The sequence below is a fragment of the Cornus florida genome, unplaced genomic scaffold, assembly GCF_030987335.1.
Source record: "Cornus florida cultivar Cherokee Brave unplaced genomic scaffold, ASM3098733v1 CherokeeBrave_3.0.0_Hap2_Chr02, whole genome shotgun sequence".
NCBI classification, from domain to species: Eukaryota; Viridiplantae; Streptophyta; class Magnoliopsida; order Cornales; family Cornaceae; genus Cornus; species Cornus florida.
Genome location: NW_026775572.1, coordinates 22,914,322 through 22,941,401, shown reverse-complemented (window position 1 = coordinate 22,941,401; position 27,080 = coordinate 22,914,322). Strand labels below are relative to the sequence as shown.

General features: G+C 37.5%; 5 protein-coding genes across 9 annotated transcripts; 3 read left to right on the top strand and 2 right to left on the bottom strand.

Moving 5' to 3' along the window:
• The first annotated feature begins 447 nt into the window (after positions 1–447).
• LOC132294255 (2-carboxy-1,4-naphthoquinone phytyltransferase, chloroplastic) lies at positions 448–7,303 on the top strand. Of its 4 annotated transcripts, none has more exons than XR_009478018.1 (13): positions 448–529; positions 1,468–1,578; positions 2,069–2,333; positions 3,289–3,392; positions 4,296–4,367; positions 4,512–4,650; positions 5,298–5,404; positions 5,493–5,592; positions 5,672–5,710; positions 5,793–5,903; positions 6,051–6,116; positions 6,477–6,663; positions 6,960–7,303. XR_009478018.1 is itself a non-coding variant. In XM_059792040.1 (12 exons), exons 2-12 carry the CDS (start codon positions 1,493–1,495, stop codon positions 6,609–6,611), a joined length of 1,224 nt encoding a protein of 407 aa, XP_059648023.1. In that variant the 5' UTR covers positions 448–529; positions 1,468–1,492; the 3' UTR covers positions 6,612–6,664. The 4 variants fall into 4 exon arrangements, 2 of the variants coding, with proteins under 2 accessions (XP_059648023.1, XP_059648024.1); XR_009478019.1 differs by lacking the exon at positions 6,960–7,303 and adding an exon at positions 6,199–6,336 and having other exon boundaries at positions 6,477–6,664; XM_059792040.1 differs by lacking the exon at positions 6,960–7,303 and having other exon boundaries at positions 6,477–6,664.
• Positions 7,304–7,580: 277 nt separating this feature from the next.
• On the bottom strand, positions 7,581–10,907 carry LOC132294256 (small ribosomal subunit protein eS6-like). Of its 2 annotated transcripts, XM_059792042.1 has the most exons (6): positions 10,850–10,907; positions 10,701–10,765; positions 9,458–9,515; positions 9,259–9,367; positions 8,584–8,856; positions 7,581–8,040 (listed from the first exon to the last, which is right to left on the bottom strand). In XM_059792042.1, the coding sequence occupies exons 1-6, from the start codon at positions 10,853–10,855 to the stop codon at positions 7,802–7,804; spliced, it is 750 nt and encodes a 249-aa protein (XP_059648025.1). In that variant the 5' UTR covers positions 10,856–10,907; the 3' UTR covers positions 7,581–7,801. The 2 variants fall into 2 exon arrangements, with proteins under 2 accessions (XP_059648025.1, XP_059648026.1); XM_059792043.1 differs by lacking the exons at positions 10,701–10,765; positions 10,850–10,907 and adding an exon at positions 10,170–10,687.
• A 4,924-nt stretch (positions 10,908–15,831) lies between these two features.
• Positions 15,832–20,579, top strand: LOC132295845 (uncharacterized). The gene is made up of 4 exons (XM_059794119.1): positions 15,832–15,885; positions 16,448–16,745; positions 19,095–19,104; positions 19,590–20,579. Exons 1-4 carry the CDS (start codon positions 15,832–15,834, stop codon positions 20,131–20,133), a joined length of 906 nt encoding a protein of 301 aa, XP_059650102.1. The 3' UTR covers positions 20,134–20,579.
• Positions 20,580–22,120: 1,541 nt separating this feature from the next.
• On the bottom strand, positions 22,121–25,044 carry LOC132294254 (uncharacterized). The gene is made up of 2 exons (XM_059792039.1): positions 23,152–25,044; positions 22,121–22,956 (listed from the first exon to the last, which is right to left on the bottom strand). The coding sequence occupies exons 1-2, from the start codon at positions 23,294–23,296 to the stop codon at positions 22,625–22,627; spliced, it is 477 nt and encodes a 158-aa protein (XP_059648022.1). The 5' UTR covers positions 23,297–25,044; the 3' UTR covers positions 22,121–22,624.
• LOC132295844 (endo-1,4-beta-xylanase 4-like) lies at positions 23,451–26,097 on the top strand. The gene is made up of 7 exons (XM_059794118.1): positions 23,451–23,492; positions 23,859–24,018; positions 24,269–24,315; positions 24,494–24,716; positions 24,791–24,957; positions 25,049–25,147; positions 25,408–26,097. The coding sequence occupies exons 1-7, from the start codon at positions 23,451–23,453 to the stop codon at positions 26,095–26,097; spliced, it is 1,428 nt and encodes a 475-aa protein (XP_059650101.1).
• The last annotated feature ends 983 nt before the right edge of the window (positions 26,098–27,080 follow it).

Genomic DNA, 27,080 nt, shown 5'->3' with positions numbered 1-27,080 from the left:
TAATGTCGGAGAGGATTGTATAGAATCAAGATGCAATGAAAATTAAATCATCAAATTCGATTCACTAATAATGATGTAATCTTTATATTTGATGGAGTATAGGACCTTTCAAGTATAATATGGGATACAAAATCTTAACTTTTTCTTATTTCGAAGGTCATAACTTTATTACTATACTATAATTTTGATTCACTGTATTGACTGATATGAGATATTTTTAAAAGTGTTTTATACCGATCAATTGGACCAATTTACACTAATTTTGTTTTGAGTACCGCTGATACCACAACCATGACTACAACTGCCATGGGCCAAAGCATATTTTCTCTTGATTTTATAATTACTACGTAATTAGTATGGATTTCTTTTAAATTTTTATGCCAAATGTCAATATATTATTGGTCATGAAATATAAGGATAAGATACACCTGAAGATGAACCAATAATTCTCAAATGCTCTCCCACTCTAATTTCTCTGTCAATATCACCATTTTAGAGAGAGAGAGCGAGAGCGAGCTGCCAGTTCCAGGTATCGTAACATTGTCTTCTTTGAAATATACGTAAAATTGTTGTAATTTCCTCAATTATTAATTGTTTTGTATTTATAAACAGTGAATTGGTCTTTGTAATGCTCTCAATTATAATCCTAATGCCATATGATGTTGTGAAGTTTTGCAATGGTTAGTTATAAGCGGTGTGTATGAATTCAAGAAGATTAGGGCTAAAATTGTATAGTGATTGTGAACATCTCATATGCATTACAAACTCAATCATGACTCATTATGATATATGGCCAAAAGATGAATCCAATAGTTCTACAAAATGATTGAATGAAATATGTTGATGAAAATGTGTTAACCCAACCACTGCATATGCAAGCATTGTGCTGGGCAAGGATTTTTGTTTTCGTTTTCCGATGATTCAACATGAAGTCATGTGATTACACACCATGAAGATGATTCTAATTCAATATTAAGTTATTTGAGTTTTATAATACTGATACTCTATTCAGTAGGAAAAGTTTGAGCAACCAAATTTTTTTTTTTTTTTTGCCTAGTCATCATAAACAATCAGAACCATCTTAATTCAAAATTGTGTATCCATCTTCATGTGATGTTTGTTATCTATTTTTTCATTCTATAGATCTTCTGGATAGAAAATTGTTTTCTTGAATTTTCTGAAATGAAGATTTTTCTTGTTTATCGGTGTCGGGGTGAGGAGGAAAATCTGGAGTTGTTATTTTCCTTTTATTTTAAGGATGTTATATTTGCAGTGATGTACTTTCGAACTACACTTCTGTATTAATGGCTATAGGGCCATACTACTAATAACTTCTTTATCACTAGTCGCTTTAGTCTTATTATCTACCTTATTAATAATACTTAGGACTGTTAAATTTTTTTATTTTGGCCTTTGGGAGTTCAGTAAATATCATAAAAGAATTAATATGTCTTCCCCTGTTTGTAGATAATATCCACACAAGTAGCTAGCAATGGCAGCCACATTCTGTATCCTTACCTGTGGGTCTGGTCTGAAGATACTCAACGGTTATTTCCTGAACCAAAGTTACATCACAAGGCAAGCTGCATCCCTCGTTGAACTTTTGAACCTTGTATCCAATTCTTGCAAGATGTCGATTTAGTATGGAAAAAGTATGATGGTGGTAGTTCTGCCACCATAAATGTGCTTTCTCAAGCCGTTGGACTTTGGAAAGACTTTTTCTTGTTCTTCTCTCATAAATTCATCCAAGAAAAAAACCAAAATTTCTATGAGGTGAAATTCTTAAAAATTTTACTTCTGAACCTAATAACTCTTAGGGAAGTATGCTGTAATCTCACTGCTCATTCTTTAGAAGAAAATGCAAGATGTCTGCATCTTAATGTTGATTGTTTTAGTGGCCAACTGAGACATCATAGATAGTTGGTGCCAATTTTATTTATTTACTACTTGCTTCCTTAGTTTCGTTTTATTACCTCAATACTAGTTCATGTTGGTAGCATGCAAGTTTTGGAACCGTAGAGAAAATGTCTTACATTACTGGATGTGCTGACACTATTTTATTTCTCAGGAGTTATCCAATAGTCTCCGTGTCAGATGCTGTCAAAAAATCATCACATCATCGCCATAGTACTCAAAGATATTCCATTAGGGCTTATTTAAGACGATCAGAATTAAAGCAACAACACCAACATAGGCAGACTTCCTCCAAGTGTAGAGCTGATCTTTCTGACTCTAGTTATGAAGAGGAAAAGGAAGAGAATATTTCTAGAGCAACCTTGATATGGAGGGCAATCAAATTACCGATCTACTCTGTTGCCTTGGTTCCTCTCACTGTAATTTTTTCAAACTCTTTCCAATAATATTTCTATGGTTCATTGATTTTTTTTTTTTTTTTTTTGGGGGGGGGGGGGGGGGTGGGGGGTGGGCTTCACTGTAGTCGCCAAGTAATAAGTAGGTATCAGTGCAATATTTCTTTTTTTTTTTTTTGTCCAAAATAAGTTTCTGTTGTTCTTTGACAAATGCTGAAGAAAAAAGCTTAAAACTCAAAATAAGTTTCTTTTGTTCTTGACAAATGCTGAAGAAATCAAAGTCAGATGTAAGTTAATGCAAAGATCCAAGTTATTTAGAGATACACGCAGCAGCACAGATAAAGAACTATTACCGGATTGTGTACATGTCTGGTAATATGTGTACAACAAAATGTACTATATCTAACACTAATATATTCATGGTGGATCCTAGACTCAGAAATAGACATTTTGGGCAGCGTTTGCAAAGAGGGGAAAGTGAATGTTTTGAGGCTTCTTAAAGAAGTCAATGAGTTTGTATGCAGCAGGGAAAATGAGGCTGCTAGAGTGTCCTTGTGAGATAATCCTGACAAGCAAAATCTTTTAATTAGTGTTCCCTTTTTACAACAAAGAGGGGTGTCAGCCTGAATGTAATTCCCATTATAAAAGCAAGATGTTGACATTGTGATATCCAAAACAACAAGACGAGGCTTAAGTCATGGAATGCAAATAGCAGCTCAGGACTGTGGTACAATCTCTCATTAAAACTCGAACAATATATGATATCATGTCTCTTCTTTCAAAAAGTGAAGTGTATCGTTGAAGACATCATGGGGTGCAATAATAAAGTCTCACACGATTATATAGTCAATTAAAATTTCTTGAGTTTTGGTTCTGTTTATTAATGGATTACTGGAAATTAAAAGTTTAGCCATGCTTTTCTACTACAAACCGAATAACGCTTTATATGTGTCTCACTCTTTCTAGTTTCTGCAAACAGGTAGGAAGTGCAGCTGCGTATTTGCAGACTGGCCTTTGTTCACTTAGGCAGTATCTTGTGCTTATGGCTTCCTCAGTTCTTATCATCACTTGGCTCAACTTAAGGTCAGATGCATTTGTAACTGAGATTAATTTGACTGAATATGAGCAAGCTAGCTCAAAATGTGACACAATGAAATTGTTTGTGATGGTGCTGACAATTGACTTCCTTGACATGTAAATTACATGATAAGTTAAAGCTATCTTACCAATAGACCTTAGAATTGGTAGACTAGATGCACTATAGATCCGTAATGCACAAGCATGTTATTACCATATCGAGGTGAACACACATGTGGGTATACATACGCACATCCAAACAAAGGGTCATGAACGGTTGCTTATGAACCATACATCTTCCTGGCTATTGGCTACCACAAATTGTTGGGAAAAGGAGATTTAGATATATTTAATGTTATCTGACTTGTAGCTCATGGAAGTGAACTTCTAGCTTGGTGGGAGCTCTTACTTCTTATTTATAAATAAGAAAAAACATGAAAGAAGAAGAGATCTTTGACTTGGGTTCTGATAGTGTTCCGGGGAGGGGGAGGGGTAATATGCCCTCTTTCACCATAGAGGAAAGAAGAATCTTCCAGGTGGACAGAGGCCTGAATACCACATTGGGCATTAAACCCCTTATTGATTTGCTTTTGTGGACTTCATTATATCGCTTCTTGGCTTTTGTCATTTTACCTCTTTTCTCCGCTTTTTTTATTTATTTATTATTATTTTTACATATATTTCTTCAACTTGTTTCTGCTTTCCGTATTGGTTATTTATTATCAAATGTGAAAACTATAATGGGTTTTCATCCAGAAGATCACAGACTGGACCTACCAGGTGGTGAGTTCCCTCTTGCATGTTCACTAAATGTTAACACAACACAATTGGCAGATTATCATCTTCATGGCAGAACTATTTTTAATTCCTTGGTTTGGGCTGTGTATTCATATCTGTGTAATATGGCAGCAACGACGTTTATGATTTTGATACAGGAGCAGATAAGAACAAGAAAGAGTCAGTTGTAAACATGGTTGGCAGGTAAGAGTTAGTGAACACTAGCAAGTTCCATTTTTCTATATTTGTTTCTATTTCTGCTTTTATTCTTTCTTTTTTGTATATTCTTTGCTTTGATGTACAAAAATAACAATTGGCCTACTGTACCTTGCATTGCGCTTTGGGAAGCCGTACAGGAACCCTTTTTGCTGCCTACTTACTACTTGCACTTGGCTTCATGGGGCTTACTTGGGCATCAATTGAAGCTGGAAATGTGCGTGCAATATTATTACTGGCTTGTGCAATTACTTGTGGTTACATATACCAGGTACTGTAAGTCCTGTCAGTATATATAAATTTTTAGAAATTTTAAAGGTATTGTGATTGCTACTCTATAGTGATTCAGGAAAGCACCTGAAATATTAGATTGCCTCTTAGATCAGCAGTTTTTCAGCCAGCTTTATAATAATAGGTCAATGATAGTGGATGCAATTGATCCTGTAATGATCCTATTAAAGATTTCATTTTTCAATAACTTCAACTATTGACTATTTTAAGTACGAGATTACATTTGTCAAAATAAATGTAAATTATGCTTTCTTATTTTTGTTTCTAAATATATCAAATCTTACTTATCAATATACATATATATATATATTAAAATCTTGTTGTCAGCCCTTAAATTCATGTCAAACTCCCTCGCTTAGATGACTTAGATTCCTTGGCTTAGCTTCCTGCCTTGTTGGCACAAAAGCTTCATGCTCTACTTCCGACTTACCACAAAGAGAGAAACTTGTAAAGAATGCCATTATATTTCACTGATGCCCTAATTATTCAATCAGAAGCAATATAATACCAATCATCTTTCATGAAATTGAGGAACATCCAACAATCTTATTTCTTAAGTGCTTATATTTGCAACAAGTTCTTTGTAGTTGGTGATACACATATCTGGTTAAAAATTTTTGTTTGCAGTGCCCACCATTTCGGTTAAGTTACCAGGGGCTGGGAGAGCCATTGTGCTTTTCAGCATTCGGCCCATTTGCCACTACTGCCTTCTACTTGTTGCAAAGCAGCAAAAGGTTGCATAGCTATTCTGAACACTTTCCATTATAGTCTCGACTTTCAAGTACATGTCATCTGAATATTGAGTTTTGGTGATTATGACAGTGAGTTGAACAATCTTCCCATTACTGGCACAGTCCTTGCTGCATCACTCCTTGTTGGCCTCACCACATCCCTAATCCTATTTTGTAGTCACTTTCATCAGGTATATTTTTTCCTCTCTGCTATTTTCCCTATTATTACACTCAACTTTGTATAGCTGACGTGAACAAGGTACATGACAGGTAAAGGGTGACAGGGCTGTTGGAAAAATGTCCCCTCTGGTAAGCACTACTTTGAACCTTAAATGTCAAAAGGAAATTCACTAGAATAATTGGCATGGTTTTTCTTTTTATATGGATTCAGGTTAGACTTGGTACTGAATCAGGTTCAGAGGTTGTGAAAGTGGCCGTGATGACTCTCTATTTACTGTTGTTTGCTTTTGGTCTTAGCAAATCTCTTCCTTTTACTTGCATTGTAAGTTTTCTTGAATTGCTAAAATATATTTTTTGGCGTGATGAATTTTCAATTTAAGGTTTTCTCGTCTTTGGCACCTGATAGAGTATTCCATTCTGGATTTACCCCAATTACATTGTTTTAATCTAACTCATGGTATTGTTTCAGTTTCTTTGTGCACTGACATTACCCATAGGAAAGCTAGTGGTTGACTATGTACAAGAGAACCACAAGGTGAGTGGCAAAACCTATTTAGTCTTTAGAATTGAAATCCCATTGATTCATACTTTCACTATTTTATGGTTTTGCAATCTAGGGTGCATGCCATTGGATGGACACCCCATCAATTACAGATATATATATAATAAAAAAGTTAGCCTAGTGCACGAGGCTCCCTCCATTGTGGGGTTTGGAGAGGGTCAGATATACGCAGCCTTAACCCCGATTCGGAGAGGTCGATTCCTTGATTCGAACCCGTGACTTTCAGGCTTATTACATTCACATCTTAGTGAACAAGCTAGAATGCTTGTTCATTTAGTTCAGGGTGCCTCTGTTGCACTTCTAACTTGTGGTTCTGAAAATACATTATTACAGGACAAAACAAAAATATTTATGGCCAAGTATTATTGTGTGAGATTGCATGCCTTATTTGGAGCTGCTTTGGCTGCTGGGTTGGTAGCAGCTAGAATCGTCTCTAGAAGATATATTCCGAAGCTGCCATTCACCTGACTCTGATTCTTGTCCTCACATCTTGAAGTTTTGATGGACACAATATCAGCAGGTGAGAATGGGAATACGAATTCTCTCAATATTGATTGCATAGTAGCTCCATGTTAGATATCTATCATTCTGTGATCCGAGTAAAACTCGAATTCCTAAACATGTTTTGGGGTTGTTAGTAAGTCATTTTGGTTGTACATTTTCAGTTTTTCCCCCTCTCAAAAGAATGAGGTACTCAGTGGCAACACCAGACATGTAGCTCATATTCAATCATCCGAATTTGTTAGAGCATTTATAAAGTGGGTGATATTTCTTCGGTTCTGATCTACTTTTAACATTTTGAACTACTGATCACAGGAAAATAAACAACGGGCAACTTTAGCACCGTTGTGGGTATCGGCAAGGGCAAATGGAAAACATCCTACCAAGTACAAGAAGCCGATACCGAGTTGGATTTTTCAGAGTTTCAGCTCTGCCAAAGTTGCATCCTGATTCCTTACTCGAAGCTGATTGTAGCAGAGGCCATATTATTCACTATTGTGAAAGCTGGTTTTAGCAGAGGCACATATTTTTCACTGTTGTGGGTCTGCTAGCTGACTTCGTTTGCTCTAGTTGATTTTCCTGTATAAAAACATGTCTAGGGAATCTACAACATATTATGAATAAAATCATTGTTAGCTTTGGAGGTTACAATTTCTCTATCCTTCTTTCACCATTGCATTTTTACAGTTTTTTATTTTTATTTTTTGAAAGGTAACATTTTTCAAGATTCTCGTGCTGAAAGAGAAACTAATTTGCTCAGCTCAAAAGTTGGGACAAATCAAATCGTAAAATGGATAATTGGAAATACTGGACAAACCAAACTGTTGAATAAGGCTTTAAATTGCTATTTGATTGTAATTTTGTTTTGTCAATGCCATTCATACAGTCCAAGGAGATCAAAATCTTTGGTTAGGTAATCGGACGGGTAAGCAAAAATAAAAAAGAAAAGATTTCCATAACTCATTTTGAAGAAAAAACCAATGCAACTTAACAAGGCATTGAACTCGACAACATTCAAAAATAACATGCACATAACATCCAACCGCATCGAAAAAAGGAACAATACTCGGAAGTTACTAAAACAACTGCATTATTTAATAACACTACCAAAAAGGAGCAGTTGTATGCTAATTATTCATCAAGACTGCAAACATTTTCTATGCAGAAACTGATGGTTTAGAAGCAGCAGAAAGCTTGGATCTCCTCTTTGCCAAGCTCTCGCTACGACGTTCCCGCTGCTCTTTCAAGCGGGTGGCAAGGAGTTTTTGGTAATCAGCTGCCTCTGACTTGGCCTTTGCGATTCTCTTCTTCTTCTCTGCAATCCTAGCTCGCTTCCTCTGTAGAGTCAATGGTGTTACCAGTCGCTGTATCTTCGGGGCCTTACTGCACTTCTTCCCTGTCCCCACCAAACAAATGAAATCATATTAATTTAATAAAATAAAAAAACAAAGTAGATACACCATCTAAAATTCCTCATATATGATGCTGGAAACCTAACAAATCATTTCGGAAAGTTTTTTCGCTTTTTACCAAATCCTTTCCCAGAAAATGACCTATTGACTAATAAAAATAATCTAACTAGAAGTAACATCATGTCCACGTAACACATAATATCAACCACAAGAAGGGTAACAAATAATAAAAAAGAAGCATGCATTGCAAACCCAACAATATTGTCAATTCAAGAAGGAAAAACTTATATATGCTCGACATGAGAAAGGATTGCTGTCATTGCGATAAATGATTGGGGACAACTTCATCATTTTAAATCTTTAGGTGCACTATGCAGACAACATAGTAGTCTGCAATTCAATGAAACACTTTAGCTACATGCTGAAAGCATTATAAAACCTGCAGCAAGATGAAATTTCCTTCCTATTCCCCTTTCACTTTTCATAGTCAAGTAATAAAAAATAAAAAGACATGATGCAAGCCCTACCAGATTTTGTAGTAAATGTACGGCGGTATGTATTGACATACTTCCGGACATCATCCTCTTTGGAGAGGTTGAAGAGCTTCCGGATCTTTGATGCCCTCTTTGGACCTCTCATCCTGGGTTTCTCGGTGTCAGTCAATCCAGGCAGCTCATTCTCACCCTTCTTCACTATGACCAAGTTCAAAACAGATAGGTCTTGGCTGACAATGCACCCACGAACAGACTTCCTTCTTCGCTCTCCTTTGCGCCTTCCATAACCACGGAAGCAAGCAGAGCCTGTTCAAATAAACATGAAGTAGAATCAACTTCATTTAGGGACATTTGAATTCTGACACAAGCTCAACCAAAAGAAACTTGAGCCAAAAAAAGAAGGTATCTGAAGATTAATAGTTTACAAGTTCAAGGTGGATTACACCACAATAAAAGAAAAAACTTGCAATTCTTGCATTTAATGATTCATTTCATTAGAGATGGGGAGAGGGAGAGTGTTATTCCACAAATAGGATTACCAACCTAAATGATGATAAATAACAAAAATTAAGACCATCACTGTAACTACAAAGAAAGATCCTACACAAAATGCAAAAGCATGCCAAAAAGTAGTGTGGTTACCAAATGCCACCTCAATGAATTTGCCAGGTTCACAATCACAAAATAAAGTGCCCCCAATTCACCAACCTCTATGAAGTAAAAGACGAACACGACCAGGAGTCAGAACTCCCTGCTTCATGGGGAATCCTTGCTTGTCACAGCCACCCATAATTTTGAAAACATAACCCTTGAACTCCTGTCAAACAAAAGGAAAGGTTTCAGAATGACTAGATTTTACTCATCAGAAAATATTTAAGCAAACGGAAGGAGAGTGGTAATAGTATACCTCGCCAAGAGAATCACCACTGACCTCCTGCGAGATCCGCTTGTCAAAGAAAGCACGGCTGTACGTTAAAATGTCAGTTAAGAATGGCTGTAACAAATTTTAAGTCAACAACAAATAAATAATATGAAGTCTAATATTATAAAGATGTAAAAATTTGTATCATTCATACAATAGGTAGCAACTAGCATGAATAAACTCAAGAAATTATTCAAAGAAAACAAACTTACACTAAGACCCACCAATTCATTGGAGATCAAATATATATTTAAACCTTTTGTAGAATTGGACATACAATTGTATCACAATATATAAGGAAATAAAGAAGCATTAAATCATTAGATAGCATGGCCCTTGGCAGTATCTAAGATTTTAAACTGATTAATTGTGGGAAAAAAAAAAAATTCCAACATATTACTTGTGCAAATAACAGCATTTATAAATTTTAAGCTAAGAAAAAACTCCACAACCAACAATGAAGCTTAATTGCTCAAGGCACTGGCATAACAGCAGAGTCAGAGAACCCCTCCAGAAACCAACAATGCTTTCAGCCATCAAAGTAATGGTGTAAATGGATTATAAGTCACAAATTCATGATATAATGTCTTAAGTAAAGAACCAATATGCACTAGCAGCAGTACACTACAACGAAAAACCTAAAATCTGACAATTAAAGATTGTTAAGCTATATGATGCCATGACAATTGCTCCTTACATAGATAAAGAACAAGAGTTTATGGTAATCCAACGTTTTGTCTGTTGGGCATTTCATCCTTCAACAGAAAGGGGAATTCTCTGAGTTTTTATCTTCTAGTAACCAACATGAATTCTATAACTGCATAAGAAGAAAAAAATTCAGTTTTTCTACCCCAATTAGTTGGAATTAAGACTCCTAAAGGAGTAGTTTAGAGTGTATATATCTGTCTCTATCATCATAAGAAACCTGAATTTTGCTTGAAGAGCCAAATTAGTCAGAAATCAACCGAAGTGAAATCAATGCCGACTCAACGAAAGGCAGAGATCAAAAGCATTACTGCAGTCCTTTTGGTTGCCAGGAAAATACTAGAAACAGAAAGAAACTTGATCGAATGTCGTATTTTCATAAACCAAAAGAAACAAAAATCAAGATGAAACGTAAACACTTAAAACATCATTTTCCTTTCTTTTCCTCGTTTTTCTCGGCAAGCGCACGGATTATATGTACTTACACACACAACACATATATATAATAGAGAGAGAGACATACAGCTTCTGATCGTCATCGATTTCAAGCTTTTTCTGGCACCCAGTGGTTGGGTTCGCTATATTGAACTGCAAAATAAATTAATACCAAAATGAAAACCGAAAAACCAATAGAGAGAAGTGAATTGTAATCAGGGTTTTAGAGATCAAAACCTTCATCTTCAATCAATTCCGCACTTCTCCAATGTAGAGAAAGGAAACTCTTCGCGGCCAAATATTAGGGCTTCAAATTGTGGGCCCATTTAATTTATATAGCCGTACATCCCTACAACGGACTTAACGAGTCTCTCTGGTTGGTGCGTTTGAATGGGTCGTCTGTGTTGTGGGCCGGGGAAATACTCATGTTTATAGATGGGCTTGGTTTGGTTTTGGGTTTATTAGATTCAAGTAGTATTATTGCATTTTCGGTTATTTTTTGGGTCTAAAAATCGCTGTATTATAGATTTTTTTTTTTTTTTTCTTCTTCTTTTTTTTTTTTGGCTAATTTTATTCCACTTTGGAAGCGCATGCATGGGCTTTATATTGAATTTGGGCAAAAGGATGTCCTTTTGTGAGTATTTTTTCCGTGCATTTTCTTTTCTTTTTGGCTTCGTTTGGTTAGATGGAATCAATTAGGAAAGAAAGAAAAGAGAAAAATTTTAAACTTTTTTGGAGTTTGGATAGAAGGGAAAAGAAAAGAAAGAGAAAATCTAGTTTCCCGCGTCGGTCTATTTGTCCCAAAAAAAAATTCACGCACAAAACACGCGAAAATAGTATTTTCCCGTGAAAGAAGTCCCTTTTTATTTTACCCTCCTTATTTTATCCAACTAACCTGATTGTATTTGTTGTTGGGTAATTCTCTCTTTTGTGACTATGTGAGTTTTCAACAACTATTTTTATGAAACAATAATTTTTTTTTTTTTTTTCTTTCAATAAAATAGGATAGGTGCATCTTTTTTAGTATAATCCACGTATCTAATGGGAAGGTTCAAAAATAAAAGAAAAAAATATTAATAATTAGTTGAGCCTCCTCTGCTCTCTAATTATGTGTAATCCAACCTTTAAAAATTAGTTTGCCTTATTTTATTATAAATTTTTTTTTAATCACCTATTGAACAATATTTATTTTTTAAATTCTAACTTATATAAAAGTAATTTTGGTAAGTAGAATTATTTTTTTTCCACTTTCATCCTACCCAAATTAATAAAATCATATTTTATCATAACTTTTTTTTTTTTTTTTGATAAGTAAATATTTTATCATAACTTTCTCGAAAGACTTTAATACTAACCAAATTCATGGTAAAATAGATCTTGCTTCTAAATAAAATTTTTTATTTTTTTTAATCCTCTGTTCTATGTTGCAATTCTAGCTACTCATAATCCGGTATGGATGTTCTATGTTGCAATTCTAGCTACTCATAATCCGGTATGGATATATACATACCGGATTATGAGTAGCTAGAATTGCAACATAGAACAGAGGATTAAAAAAAATAAAAAATTTTATTTAGAAGCAAGATCTATTATATATATATATATATCTTTTATATGGTGAAATATTTAATTTTTCTCCCAAACAGTAGTCTCTAATTTTTTTTAATTTGTTTATCTTAAACTAATAATTAGTTTTACCTAGAAAATATTATGAAGCCTTATTCTAAATATAAATAATAAAAATAAATATAAACAATAATATATTTGAATTTAATAATTTATCATTTTAATTCATAAGGGTAGTTTTGTGTGCATAATCACTTTCTTTTCACTTTCATACTATCCAAACTAACAAACTAATATTTTTTTACAATTTTCTTGGATAAATTTTCATACTAACCAAATACAAACTAGAAATTTTTTTTTCTTTTCATTCACTTCACTTTCTATTTCTTTTCTTTTCTAACTTATTTACATCTAACCAAACGGAGCCTTTAGGAATGTTGTACACACATTTAAGACAAAAGTATCAACACATATACACACAATAGATACATACATACATACATACATACATATATATATATGATATAAATAAGAAATAGATTCAAGTTGAAATATATCTAATTATAACATAACTGCAAAGATCAAAATTTGGTTTTTTTATCTTTTATTTTAATATATAACTCAATAGATAGTCTCTCCCTCTCTCTTTCTCTCAAATATGCCCATACAGATTTTTTTTTTTTTTTAATATTAAATAATTAATATTTGTTATTTTATAGTCATGAAGGTAGACTTTTTGAAGTTGAACAACCTATTTTTTTTTTTTTACGAGTTCTACACTCAACAGATGTTTATCTACTACTATCTATATCATCCTCCACCCGTGTCATTCAAGATTATGTTCCTACATCATCCATATTATATTACTTTGAGAATGTATGGTTCGGCCAATAATGAAGTTCACGGCTCCCCCTCTCAGAGTTTTGTTGTTTCAGCTCATATTGAGGAGCTAGTTCAATGTGTGCCCTCCGTTTCTCAGGGCCAAGGGTAGGTGTTGCCTTTGTCGCGATGGGATTAACTTTCCAAAGGTGGTCGGAAAGGTAAAGGTCCGGCGGTGCCTCATAAAGGCCATTCTTCTGATTCTTAGGCATCATCTCAAAGCCAGAGCTCTTTTCCCTCGAGAAACAGTCATAAGCGTCGCCCAGTCAATCTTGTTTTGGGCCAGGGATCAACTCCGATTGATGGGAAGAATGTAAAATTTTTGACTTTTCTATATATATAATTAGTATAATGACTTTTCAACTGTAAGGCCCACCTGAGATATAAAGGTCATTACAGACCCATTTAATTCCAATTTGCTTTCTCTCTCGGGCAGCTTAAATCTCTCTCTCTCGCTGCTTCTGTTTTTTTTTTCTTTTCTTTTTTCTTTTTCAACTTCAATCCTTGATTTCTCTCTCAATTCTTGGCGGATTTAGGTGCCGTTAGAGGCAAAACGACGAGCACGACGAGCTCTACGTGCTAGTACCAGAAATTTCAGCTTTTGGTCCTCTTTGGGAGCTCGAATTTAAGGACCCATTTTAAGGGTTTTGTGCAATATTGTGGTAGGGGCCCTTAATTCATGATTTTCTTGCTCTTTTGTGAATTATACCTCCTAAATTGTTGAAAAGCATGCTTATTTTTGAATTAATTGTATTAAAGATGATGTAAGTGTTATATGTGAGGTTATGATTAAATGTGTTACTTGAGTTGTATGAGAACATGTTTATTTGACTAATTTCCTTGTCTGATAAATTGATTTACCATGCTTATATTATTGTAAAACTTGCTAGAATGATATGGGATAGCATGTGTAATTTCCCTAGAGTACTTGTAATGTATGCACAATTGTATAATGTGAAAGCCTTCACTTCCATGGCATTAAGAACATGATGTACATGCATACCATGAGACATGATTGGGAAGATTGTTTTTGAAATGAAAATAGAGAGTTTTGGGGAAAAGTATTTTGATGAAAGTGTTTTTGGAAAACCCGGTCGTCGCGGGGGTACCAAAGGGCTGGAGTGTTAATATAGCCTAGAGGGGATTAGGGAGTCGCCCTAGCGTGGTTGAGTTAGCTGGGCCCCATAATGACGCCGCGGGGTTACCAAGGGTCAGGGACACTAGCCAATCCTCCTCTCGTGTCGCTGCGGAGTCACCAAAGGGCGGGTTATTTTAACAGTTTGAAAGAGATGGATTTTAAATGTGAAAACGGGGAGCGACATCGACATGCATTCGCATTTCATTGCATTGCATTGTTTGTACTTGAGTTTGATTGGAATGTTGTATTATCCCGATATTGTATGATCCCCATTCACATTGACCTATTCTATGTTTGGATTCACGGGGACACAAGATGCGTGTCTTAAGTGTCACCTACTGAGCATATAGCTCACCCTGCATACTTATTATTTTTTTCAGGTCATGGCAAAGAAACGGCGGATGACAATCCTCCGCAAACTTGAAAGTTGTTAGAAGGTTGTTTGCTATTTTGTATTTTGACCATTCTATGTATATTCATAGTTGTGGAAATGTAACTAAGTTAGTATTCATGGCCTTGTAATTTAAGAACGAACTTATCTTTTGTTTAATGTAAATGAAACTAATGGAATCATGGTATATATTTCCATGTAATTGTATCATATAACGTTGTAAGACATGGACTTTAAATATTAATCTTGTATTTTGGGACTGTAATTATGATAATTTAGACTAATTGGTGTGTGGATGTTCCACCATGAAAGGAATTATGTTAAGGTATAATGAACGGATGAATGGGATGCTAGATGATTTTATGTGCTTTGTGTATTGGGACAGGTTATTGAAGGCCCATTTTTAGGGGAGGTTATGTAGAATTTTTTTTAAAATTTTGGCATCAGCTAGGGTCGTTACAAATTTGGTATCAGAGCGATGGTTCGAATACCATTAGGACGACGAGTAGAGGCTTGCCTAAGGTTGTCTGGGAAGTCATTTGAATTGTTATTTCCTTGTTTGGAAAAGTGTTTTGCTATGTGAAAAAGCATGCTTAACTGCTTACTTGCTTACGTGCTTATGTGTTTATATGCTTACATTAATGTGTTCATTGCATAGTATTACATGCTAAATGTTTGTACAGTATGTTTTTGCGTTGGGTTGTTCACGGTTGGACCTTAGTGTTATTGTTATTGAATTGTTTCCTTTGTTTTATAGAACGATGTCACGGCGTGAGGAAATTAGGGAAGTTGGCCCTAGACCAACTAGGGGTGATGTTGGCGAGAGCTCCAGCTCTAATCCGGAGGAGCTAAATGATGAGGACACACTTCTTAGGGACTTGATTCCCTCGAGAACTGTCCCCACAAGGAGGGATAATATTGAAGCACCCGTAGAAGTGGGTGAAGGTTCTGTGGCACCAGAGTTTAATCGTTTGTTGCAAAATGTCGTGAGGGCAACGATTGCTACTCAGTCGCAATCGACACCACAACCTACAGTTCAAGTTGAGGAGACGCCAGCTCAGAAGCGCCTCAAGATTATTAGGGGTTTTCTCAGCTGATGCCGGTTATGTTTAAGGGCGGTGCGGATCCAATGATAGCAGATGACTACATGGAGCAAGTTGAAACTCAATTGACTTCTATGGATGTGACAGAGGATCATTTGAAGATTATCCTAGCTACTTATAAGTTTGCTAAGGATGCTAAATTATGGTGGAAGTCGGTTACGAGCCGATACAAGGTAGAAGAGATGAGTTGGGACAAGTTCAAGGAATTGTTTTATGAAAAGTACTTTCCGCTTTCCAAAAGATGGGAGTTACAAGACCAGTTTCATAACCTTATCCAAGGGAGCATGTCAGTGGCAGAATATGAAAACAAGTTCACTTCACTTTCTCGCTTTGCTCCAGAAATGGTGAGAGATGAAGTTAACAAGACTCGGAAGTTTGTTTCTGGTCTTAATGATCGGATGAGGCCGTTGATCACAGAACAGTTCATTAAGGTTTACTCTGAAGCAGTGGAAAGGGCTTTGATGCTGGAAGCTGATAATAAAGAGAAGGATGCAAGAAGAAAGTAGTTGAAGCAAAAGAGGGGTGCAGGGCCATCTTCAGAAGGATCTTCTTGGAAAAGGAACAGGGGCGGTCCATCTCAGTTTCAGGGACAGCAGTCTGTACGATCTGCTCCTACCACTCCGTTGCCAGCTGGGTCCGATAAAAGTGCAGTTGTTTGCTTTCAATGTCAGCAGCCTGGGCATTACAAGTCCAGTTGTCCTATGAGATTGACTTCAGTTTCTTCAGCTCCAAAAGCTTGTTATGGGTGTGGCCAGCAGGGCCATTTGATTCGGGACTGTCCGAGTCAGGGAGCAAGCACCACTAGTGGCAGAGGGTCACGGCAGAGGCCGTTACAGTCGGCTACGGTTCAATCAGGTTTCAGACCACCGCCGCCACCACCACAGCCTGCCTTATCTTCTCATGGTTCACGACCAGTTAGGAGGGATACTCCTACTGTGTCGGCACAACAGTCTGGTGTTCAGATTAGTAGTTCACAGGCACAGGCACAGGCACCGGAGGGGCGTGTCTTTACCCTTGCACCGACTGATGCATCTCCTGGATCTTCAGTTCTCCGAGGTATATTTCCAGTGTTTGGTTCTTGGGCCCGTGTTTTGTTTGATTCTAGTGCCTTTCATTCTTTCATTTCATCATCATTTGCACTTGCATCGGGGTTAGAGGTCAGTTTTATGGATCGGGCGTTATGTGTTGATACGCCAGTTGGAGTTTCAGTGTCTTTGAGCCGAGTCGTGAGGGACTGTTCCATTGTGATAGCCGGGCGGACTTTTGTGTTTGACCTTATCCTCCTAGAAATGACTAGCTTTGATGTCATTCTCGGGATGGATTGGTTAGCTTCCTTTCATGCCATGATCGACTGTTTCAGAGGAAGGGTTACAGTTTGTACTCCCGAGGGAGACTGTTTCTTTTTCGTGGGAGATCGGAGTGATTCCCACATTTCATCGTTTTATGGAATTCGTGGACGGAGTCGTGGTGATTACTTTTTGGCTACCCTTATAGCCGAAGAGGATGATGTTATGGAAGAATATTATCCTGCAGTTGTTCGTGATTTTCTGGATGTGTTTCCGGAGGATTTGACAGAGTTGCCTCCACACCGAGAAGTGGAGTTCTCTATTGAGTTAATGCCAGGTACCGTGCCAATTTCTATGGCACCGTATCGTATGGCACCAATTGAATTGGAGGAATTAAAAAGACAGCTTGATGATTTGAGGATGAAAGGTTTCATCCGACCGAGTGTGTCACCATGGGGCGCACCGGTCTTGTTTGCTAAGAAGAAAGATGGTTCTTTGAGATTGTGCATCGATTATCGGAAGTTGAATCACGCCACCATCAAGAACAAGTATCCTTTGCTAAGGATAGATGATTTATTTGATCAGTTGAGGGGAGCCAGTTGTTTCTCCAAGATTGACTTGAGGTCTAGCTATTATCAGTTGCGGGTTAGGGATGAGGATATCCCGAAGACAGCATTCCGTACACGGTATGGACACTATAAGTTCCTTGTTATGCCTTTTGGCTTGACTAATGCTCCAGCGGCATTCATGGACTTAATGAACCGCATCTTTTACGATTACTTGGACCAGTTTGTGGTAGTTTTCGTGGATGACATTCTTGTGTATTCACGATCTCGGGAGGAACACGAGATCCATTTAAGTATTGTTTTACAGATTTTGCGGGAGCACCGGTTGTATGCCAAATATGAGAAATGTGAGTTTTGGCTACAAGAGGTGAAGTTTTTGGGACATGTTGTTTCAGAAGGCGGAGTGTCAGTTGATCCATCAAAGATTAAAGCTGTTTTGAATTGGGAGCAACCTAAGAATGTGTTTGAGATCCGTAGTTTTCTTGGTCTAGCGCGTTACTATCGGAGATTTGTGAAAGATTTCTCCCGTTTGGCAGCGTCTATGACCCGTTTAACCCGGAAAGGGATTAAGTTTGCATGGAATGAAGCCTGTGAGTCATCTTTCCAGGAATTGAAGACAAGATTGACTACGGCTCCAGTGTTGGTGATACCTGAGCATGGCTTGGGTTATGTGATCTATTGTGATGCTTCACGTGATGGTTTAGGGTGTGTGTTGATGCAAGATGGTAGAGTAGTGGCTTATGGGTCTCGACAGTTGAAGACTCACGAGTACAACTACCCTACTCATGATTTGGAGTTGGCGGCAGTTGTGTTTGCTTTGAAGTGTTGGAGACACTACTTGTACGGTGAAAGATTCGAGGTGTACTCGGATCATAAAAGTCTCAAGTACCTTTTCTCCCAAAAGGACTTGAACAATAGACAGAGAAGATGGGTTGAATTCTTGGAAGATTATAATTTTGACTTGCAATATCATCCGGGCAAGGCAAATGTGGTAGCAGATGCCTTAAGCCGAAAATCTCGTGGAACTTTGGCCTGTCTGGCTATTCGGAAGTGGAAGATGCTTAAGGATTTGGCAGAGATGGGATTGTATTGTTTTGATGATGATGTTGATAGCGAACCGGCATTCTTGTTTAGTCTTATGGCTCAGCCTACTCTTGTTGTACGAGTGATTGAGTCACAGAGACAGGACCCGGATTTAGATGCCATTCACGCTTTGATCTCTAGTGGTGAGACAGTGAAAGATTGGGCCTTGTATGCAGATGGGGGTCTACGGTTCAGGGGTTTGTTGGTGGTTCCTACTGTTTGTCGTGAGGACGTCTTACGGGAGTTTTACACTTCCCGCTTTGCAGTTCATCCAGGTGGTACCAAGATGTATCACAATTTGAGACGTTAGTATTGGTGGAACGGGATGAAAAAAGATATTGCACAGTTTGTGGCTAGATGCCTTACCTGTCAGCAGGTGAAGGCCAAGCATCAGAGACCAGCCGGTTTGTTGCAACCATTACCTGTAGCGCAATGGAAATGGGAGCATATTGCTATAGATTTTATGACAGGTCTTCCAAGGTCACGAAGGGGCAATGAGTCCGTATAGGTCATCATTGACAGATTGACCAAGACGGCTCACTTTTTGCCTATTAAGGCAACAGATGATGCAGAGAAGCTTGGTGTTCTTTATGTGAATGAGATTGTAAGGTTGCATGGAGTTCCAGTAACCATTGTTTCAGATAGGGATGCCAAGTTCACTTTGAAGTTTTGGGAAGGACTTCAAGCAGCGTTTGGCTCAGCGTTGCACCTGAGTACGGCATTCCATCCACAGACTGACGGTCAGTCGGAGCGTACTATCCAGATTTTGGAGGATATGCTTCGGGCATGTGTGCTTGACTTAGGTGGTAGTTGGGAGGATCACCTTCCACTTATTGAATTTGCCTACAACAACAGTTATCAGGCGAGTATTCAGATGGCTCCATTTGAGGCGTTGTATGGTAGACCTTGTAGGTCTCCTGTTTGTTGGACTGAGGTAGGCGAGACAGCCGCCTTAGGACCGACATTGTACTCGAGACTACTGAGAAGATTAAGTTGATAAGACAGAGGTTACTTACAGCTCAGAGTCGACAGAAGAGTTATGCGGATAAGCGGAGACGATCGTTATCCTTTGAGGTGGGAGACCACGTTTTTCTTCGGGTTTCTCCACGGAAGGGATTGATGAGATTCGGGAAAAGTGGCAAGTTGTCTCCACGATTCATTGGACCATTTGAGATTTTGGACCGTGTAGGAGAAGTTGCCTACAGACTTGCTTTGCCACCACAGTTGGATAGGGTCCACAATGTTTTCCATGTATCGATGTTACGAAAGTACGAGCCAGATCCATCTCACATTTTGAGTTGGGTTGATATAGACATTGATGAGGATGTTTCCTACGAGGAAGGACCATATCAGATCCTTGACACACAACAGAAGGTGTTGAGGAACAAGACGATACCCATGGTGAAAATCCTTTGGAGACACCACGGAGTCGAGGAGGCTACTTGGGAGCTCGAACAGGAGGTTCGCTCCAAGTATCCAGAGTTGTTTTCTTCTCCAGGTATGTCTTGATTTCGGGGACGAAATCTTTTTTTAAGTTGGGGAGAATGTAAAGTTTTTGACTTATCTAATGACTTTTCAACTGTGGGGCCCACCTGAGATATAAGGGTCATTACAGACCCATTTAATTCCAATTTGCTTTCTTTCTCGGGCAGCTTAAATCTCTCTCTCTCGCTACTTCTGTTTTTTTTTTTTTCTTTTCTTTTTTCTTTTTCAACTTCAATCCTTGATTTCTCTCTCAATTCTTGGCGGATTTAGGTGCCGTTTGAGGCAAAACGACGAGCACGACGAGCTCTACGTGCTAGTACCAGAAATTCCAGCTTTTGGTCCTCTTCAGGAGCTCGAATTTAAGGACCCATTTTAAGGGTTTTGTGCAATCTTGAGGTAGGGGCCCTTAATTCATGATGTTCTTGCTCTTTTGTGAATTATACCTCCTAAATTGTTGAAAAGCATGCTTATTTTTGAATTAATTGTATTAAAGATGATGTAAGTGTTATATGTGAGTTTATGATTAAATGTGTTACTTGAGTTGTATGAGAACATATTTATTTGACTAATTTCCTTGTCTGATAAATTGATTTACCATGCTTATATTGTTGTAAAACTTGCTAGAATGATATGTGATGGCATGTGTAATTTCCCTAGAGTACTTGTAATGTATGCACAATTGTATAATGTGAAAGCATTCACTTCCATGGCATTAAGAACATGATGTACATGCATACCATGAGACATGATTGGAAAGATTGTTTTTGAAATGAAAATAGGGAGTTTTGGGGAAAAGTATTTTGATGAAAGTGTTTTTGAAAAACCCGGTCGCCGCGGGGGTACCAAAGGGTCGGAGTGTTAATATAGCCTAGAGGGGACTAGGGAGTCGCCCTAGCGTGGTTGAGTTAGCTGGGCCCCATAATGACGCCGCGGGGTTACTAAGGGTTAGGGACACTAGCCAATCCTCCTCTCGTGTCGCTGCGGGGTCACCAAAGGGCGGGTTATATTAACAGTTTGAAAGAGATGGATTTTAAATGTGAAAACGGGGAGCGACATCGGCATGCATTCGCATTTCATGGCATTGCATTGTTTGTACTTGAGTTTGATTGGAATGTTGTATTATCCCGATATTGTATGATCCCCATTCCCATTGACCTATTCTATGTTTGGATTCACGGAGACACAAGATGCGTGTCTTAAGTGTCACCTACTGAGCATATAGCTCACCCTGCATACTTGTTATTTTTTTCAGGTCATGGCAAAGAAACGGCGGATGACAATCCTCCGCAAACTTGAAAGTTGTTAGAAGGTTGTTTGTTATTTTGTATTTTGACCATTCTATGTATATTCATAGTTGTGGAAATGTAACTAAGTTAGTATTCATGGCCTTGTAATTTAAGAACGAACTTATCTTTTATTTAATGTAAATGAAACTAATGGAATCATGGTATATATTTCCATGTAATTGTATCATATAACGTTGTAAGACATGGACTTTTAATATTAATCTTGTATTTTGGGACTGTAATTATGATAATTTAGACTAATTGGTGTGTGAATGTTCCACCATGAAAGGAACTATGTTAAGGTATAATGAACGGATGAATGGGATGCTAGATGATTTTATGTGCTTTGTGTATTGGGACAGGTTGTTGAAGGCCCATTTTTAGGGGAGGTTATACAGAATTTTTTTTAAAATTTTGGCATCAGCTAGGGTCATTACAAAGAAGCCTAAGGTTTTAGTGGCTCCTCTTACGACGTGTTTGGTCACGGATCAATTTTCGTTTGGTGATGCGCGTAACATTCCTCTTGGTGCATAGACTGGCGATTCTGTTAACTTGGAATCCTCTCCATCGCAGTCTTTTGCTATACAGTTGGCTCTTTTGGTTGGTGATGTTCAACCTCGTGTTGACACGTTAAACTAATGTCTTGTTTTTTAGGGGCTTTGGTTCTTTTGTGCCCTTTGGTTGTTTAGTTTTGTTGTTCAGTTCTTGAAGATGCTGTAGGGCATTCTGTTGCTAGGCAAAAAAAAAAAAAAAATTTGTAATATCTATTATTTTGAATTAATCTATTAATTAAAAATAACAGATATTACATTCTTGAAATAAAGTAGTTGCATGGGCACAAAGAAATACAGTTGAAAGAAATGGACTTGTTTGTGAGCCAACATTTTTTTTTTTTTTTTTTTTTTTTACCTGGCAAACAAGACAAGATTACATCACTTGAGGATTACATGGCAAACAAGACAAGATTACTGAACATCATCAGGAATAACCACAATGAATGGGCCAAACCCACTAGAACCTGCTGAAGTGGCTTCCTTCCCACGCACCATTATTACCATCATTATTATCTTTGACAGGTGGGCCCACAACTGACACCACACAGCACAAGGTGACAAATGAGGACGACATAACAACGCACATCGCCGGAACGGAGTGGATTGATAGATCGCCGACGTGCTGCCATCCCCTTAAACTCTATCATCGTGAACTCTATCTGCAACATAGTACCCCTACCAAGCATAATTAGTAGCAACAAATATCCACATCGGATATGTACTAACCTGGCCATTCAGTCCGGCAACGTCCAACCACAACCCATAGTCAGTGGCATTAAACACAACGCTGATCGGGGAAGAATAAAGGGCTGGCAAACAAGCTACAGCATCATGGCCATGAATCAGTAGAACATAGGCCTTGAAACTCCAGATCTGATGAAGCATAAACATCGCCCTTGCAAGATTGAATAACTTTGGTGGCCAGATGTGCCCAAAAAGACGTGGATGATTACCTAGTAAATGCCGCCGACACCAAGACAGCAAAGGCAAATACGGCCTCGGCGACTCTGCAACCACATAATCAATAACCTCCTTAGAAAAATATCGCTGAGTAATGCGATAACCGGAAAACCCAGCCACCAGACAGAAGCCTTCCCACCCATGGGAAGAAGAAAAACAAGGCAAGCATAGAACCCTAAAAACAACAAACACCAAGAAACACAGTATAATAGACAGGAAAATAAAAGAAATAGACACAATACCTGGATCAAAAGGGAAGAGCAGCAAGGATGGGGTCACAATCCGTCCAGTGCGCGAAATTCCTGACTTTATGCCCCACAACTCCCTTTTACCCTTCTGGCCCGACAAACCAGAGGAGTGACGGAGATGAGAGAAGGAAGACTCCATCTCATAGAGACCACCCAAGATCAGAAAAGAAATCGAAAGTAATGGAATTGACAGAGGATGAGAAAGGGGAAAAGGAAGGAGTGCTAAAAAAATAAAAAATAAATAAATAAAAGAAGAAGAAGATGAGATCACTCTAACAAGCCGGGGAAATCCAATGGGAAGGAGGACTCCTGCGAAGAGGAGAAAAAGTCAGCTTGTGAGCCACCTTAGGCCTTAAGAACCAGTCTGTAGTCTCACATAGTCACATGAAGGCTGTAGGCAATTTTTAATTATTTTCTTTTCAACCCTTTTATTTGGTTCACCATTGTTGACATAGTATTTATTATTATTGTTTTTTCCTTTTAGATTGAGTATAGAATAGCACGTGATTTAGCATTAACCAAGAAAAAGGAATATCTTATTTGGGTCAAAGCTAAACACGCCTTAATCTCAGCAAAATGGTGAACCTTTAATTTTAAATTGAGAAGCATTAACCATAGTATTTATTATTATTATTATTTTATTGGTTTACAAGTATGTTGTTTCATGGTCCTAATTCTCACTTGAACTTAAAAAAGAACAGAAAGGAGAGACAGTTGAAGATCCAGCAAAGCAGAGGGAAAGGAAGGGAAGGGAAGGGAAAGGAAAGGAGAATCAACCTTCAATGTATGCTCTTGTTGTAAAAATGAAGGTTTACGCTGAAACCAAATTATTTGTGGTGCTATGCTCTCTACTTTTAGCAGGTTTGTATAATCACACACTCCATCCAACATCTGAATTCACTTCTCTCATTAACATTCTATACATTTCTTCAATCAAAACAAGAAGATATAGTTATCCAACTACTCAATTTTTGCCATGTTCTATATCCTTGTTTTCCTTCAAAAAGATGGAAATTTACTAGTACTAGAAGAACTTTCACTCATTTTTTTTACCACAACAATAGATTTCATAATTTATTTTTTACCATAACCTCTCTTTTGGTTCATATAGGACATGCAATTGAGGCTTCATTGTACGACTACTCTACAAGCATCAAGGTAACATATAATCCTTCTATTCTATATGTAATAAAACAGTTAGCAAACTCTATTTTTTCCCCACACACATTTGCCCCATTTATGATCTCAAATGTGCCATAAAAACATTACATGAACAATTTTTGTTTCAATAAGAACCCCCTAATAAAATGCATTTTTTTTTTCCCCCCATTTTCAGTGCTTGGTTAATCCTCTAGAGCCTCAATATGGAGGAGGATTAGTGGCTAATCCTACCTTTGAAAATGGCTTAGAAGGATGGGTTGGTTTTGAAGGCGCGAACATTGAAGTGAGAAGAGGAAGCATGGGAAACAAGTTTATTGTAGCCTACAACAGAAGTCAACCATATGATAGTTTCTCACAATGGCTATATTTAGAGGAAGGGCTTTTATACACATTTTCAGGTAATTTATTGATAAAACGATTGTTTCCTGGATTTCTAAGAACTCATATTGACAGCACTTTGGAATATTACCAGCTTGGGTACAAATTAGTGAAGGAAATGAGATTGTTGTAGCTCAATTCAAAAATTCACAAAATCGCAGTATGATTGTGGGCACTGTCATAGCTCAATCTGGCTGCTGGTCTATGCTAAAAGGAGGGCTCACCGTGAATGTCACCATGCCAGCCGAGCTCTATTTTGAGGTACATTATGATTGTGTTCCTGATAATACTCATCATGCCCTAATAACATTGGTTTTTCTTTAATAGAAACTACTATTTTCAACTTCTGTAGAGCAAAAACACCAGTATTGAGTTATGGTTAGATAATGTGTCTCTACAACCCTTTACTAGAAGTCAATGGAGAGCTCAACAATCCAAAAGCATAAAGAAGGTAAATTTATTTATTTATTTATTATTATTATTTTTTTGAGTTGGTACTCACACATACGTCTCTTCTGAGAGTTGAACCTTTGACCTCCCTTTGGGAAATAAGAGGCCGATACCGCTAGGCCACTGGCCCGTTGGTAAGAAGGTAAGTTTATCTAAGCTTCAATCTTGTGTACTTATCATAGCATGTTCTCAGACAGCATAAACAGCTTCAGAGTGAGGGTGAGGTGATCAATATGCAAAAAGCTATATTTTCTTGTGCAGATGAGAACGAGGGAAGTGCGATTCCATGTCACTGACAAGAATGGGAAAAGGCTCAAAGGAGTGAAAATTAACGTCAAGCAAACAAGACCTCATTTCCCACTAGGTTGTGCCACTGCACTGACTATCTTAGAAAACAAGGCCTACCAAAACTGGTTCACCAAGCGGTTTACTGCAACAACTTTTGACAATGAAATGAAATGGTATTTCACCGAGGAAATTCGTGGACATGAAAACTACTCTATCTCAGATGCTATGCTTGCATTTGCTAAACAGCACAGAATTTCAGTGAGAGGCCATAATATTTTTTGGGATGATCCAAAGGAGAATATGAATTGGATCAAATCTTTATCCCCAAAAGAGCTTGTGAATGCAGCTGTGCGCCGAATGGGTTCAATAATGTCGAGGTATTCTGGTGAGGTTATTGCATGGGATGTCATGAATGAGAATCTGCACTTCTCATTCTTTGAAGATAAAATAGGTCCAAATGCTTCTGCCATGTTCTACAAGATTGCACAAGCGCTAGATTACAAAACACCAATGTTCATGAATGAGTTTAACACTTTGGAGTATGCAAGAGACACAAATGCCATTGCAGATAAGTACCTGGAGAAACTTAGGGAGATCAGATCTTTTCCGGGAAATGAAGAAATGGTGGTAGGGATTGATTACAAGCTCATTTCAGTAAGCTGAACATACCTTATATGCGCTCATGCTTAGATGTTCTTGGCGCAACCAAAATGCCTATATGGATTACAGAATTAGATGTTGAAAGAGGCCCGAATCAGGTAATTTCCCTTGATAAATAAAAACTTACATTAGAGTTTTTTTTCTTCCATTAATTCGTTTTCTAAGCCATTCGAGTGTTGATGAGTTTGTTTTTTAATTGACAGGCTACATACTTGGAAGAAATCATGAGGGAGGCATATTCACATCCTGCTGTTGAAGGGATCATAGTGTGGTCAGGGTGGAAACCAACAGGTTGTAGTAATATGTGTTTAACAGACAACAATTTCAAGAACTTGCCTGCTGGAGATGTTGTTGACAAGTTAATTGAGGAGTGGAAGACTGATAACTTACAAGGATTGACTGACAAGAATGGAGTCTATGCAAGCCGCATTTTTCATGGAGAGCACATTGTCACAGTTTTGTACCCTTTTGCTGGTGAAAATTTGACGAAGCATTTGGAGGTGACGAATGATAAATCCAAACCATTTGATGTTTGGATTTCTATTTGACAACACAATTGTGTTTTGTCTAGCAAATAGGTTGAATGAATGAAATTTCTCATCTAGCATTTTGATTAAAGTTGAATTGTTAATATATCGAAATTTAGATAAAAACTCAGTATGGAAAACATATGATCAATGAGCTGTTATGAAACTACATAATGATTTGTACTTCAACAAAAACAATGTAGCTCATAAACTAAAGCATGAATAGTTAGCATTATATATTGGTTGAATGTTTGTGTTTTTTGAGTAGCTCAGTGAAGTTGATTCACATGGACGAAAGCAACAATGATCTTGATAAAACAAAAAGAAATTAATCAGTGAGGTCCATAGTTAGGACTTCTATCGTTCTTGGTCATTTGGTGGTTAAGTGAGTGAATGTAATTACTCGAAAAAAATAAATTACAACATAAAAATAAAAAAGAGTAATGCTTCTACTTCTAA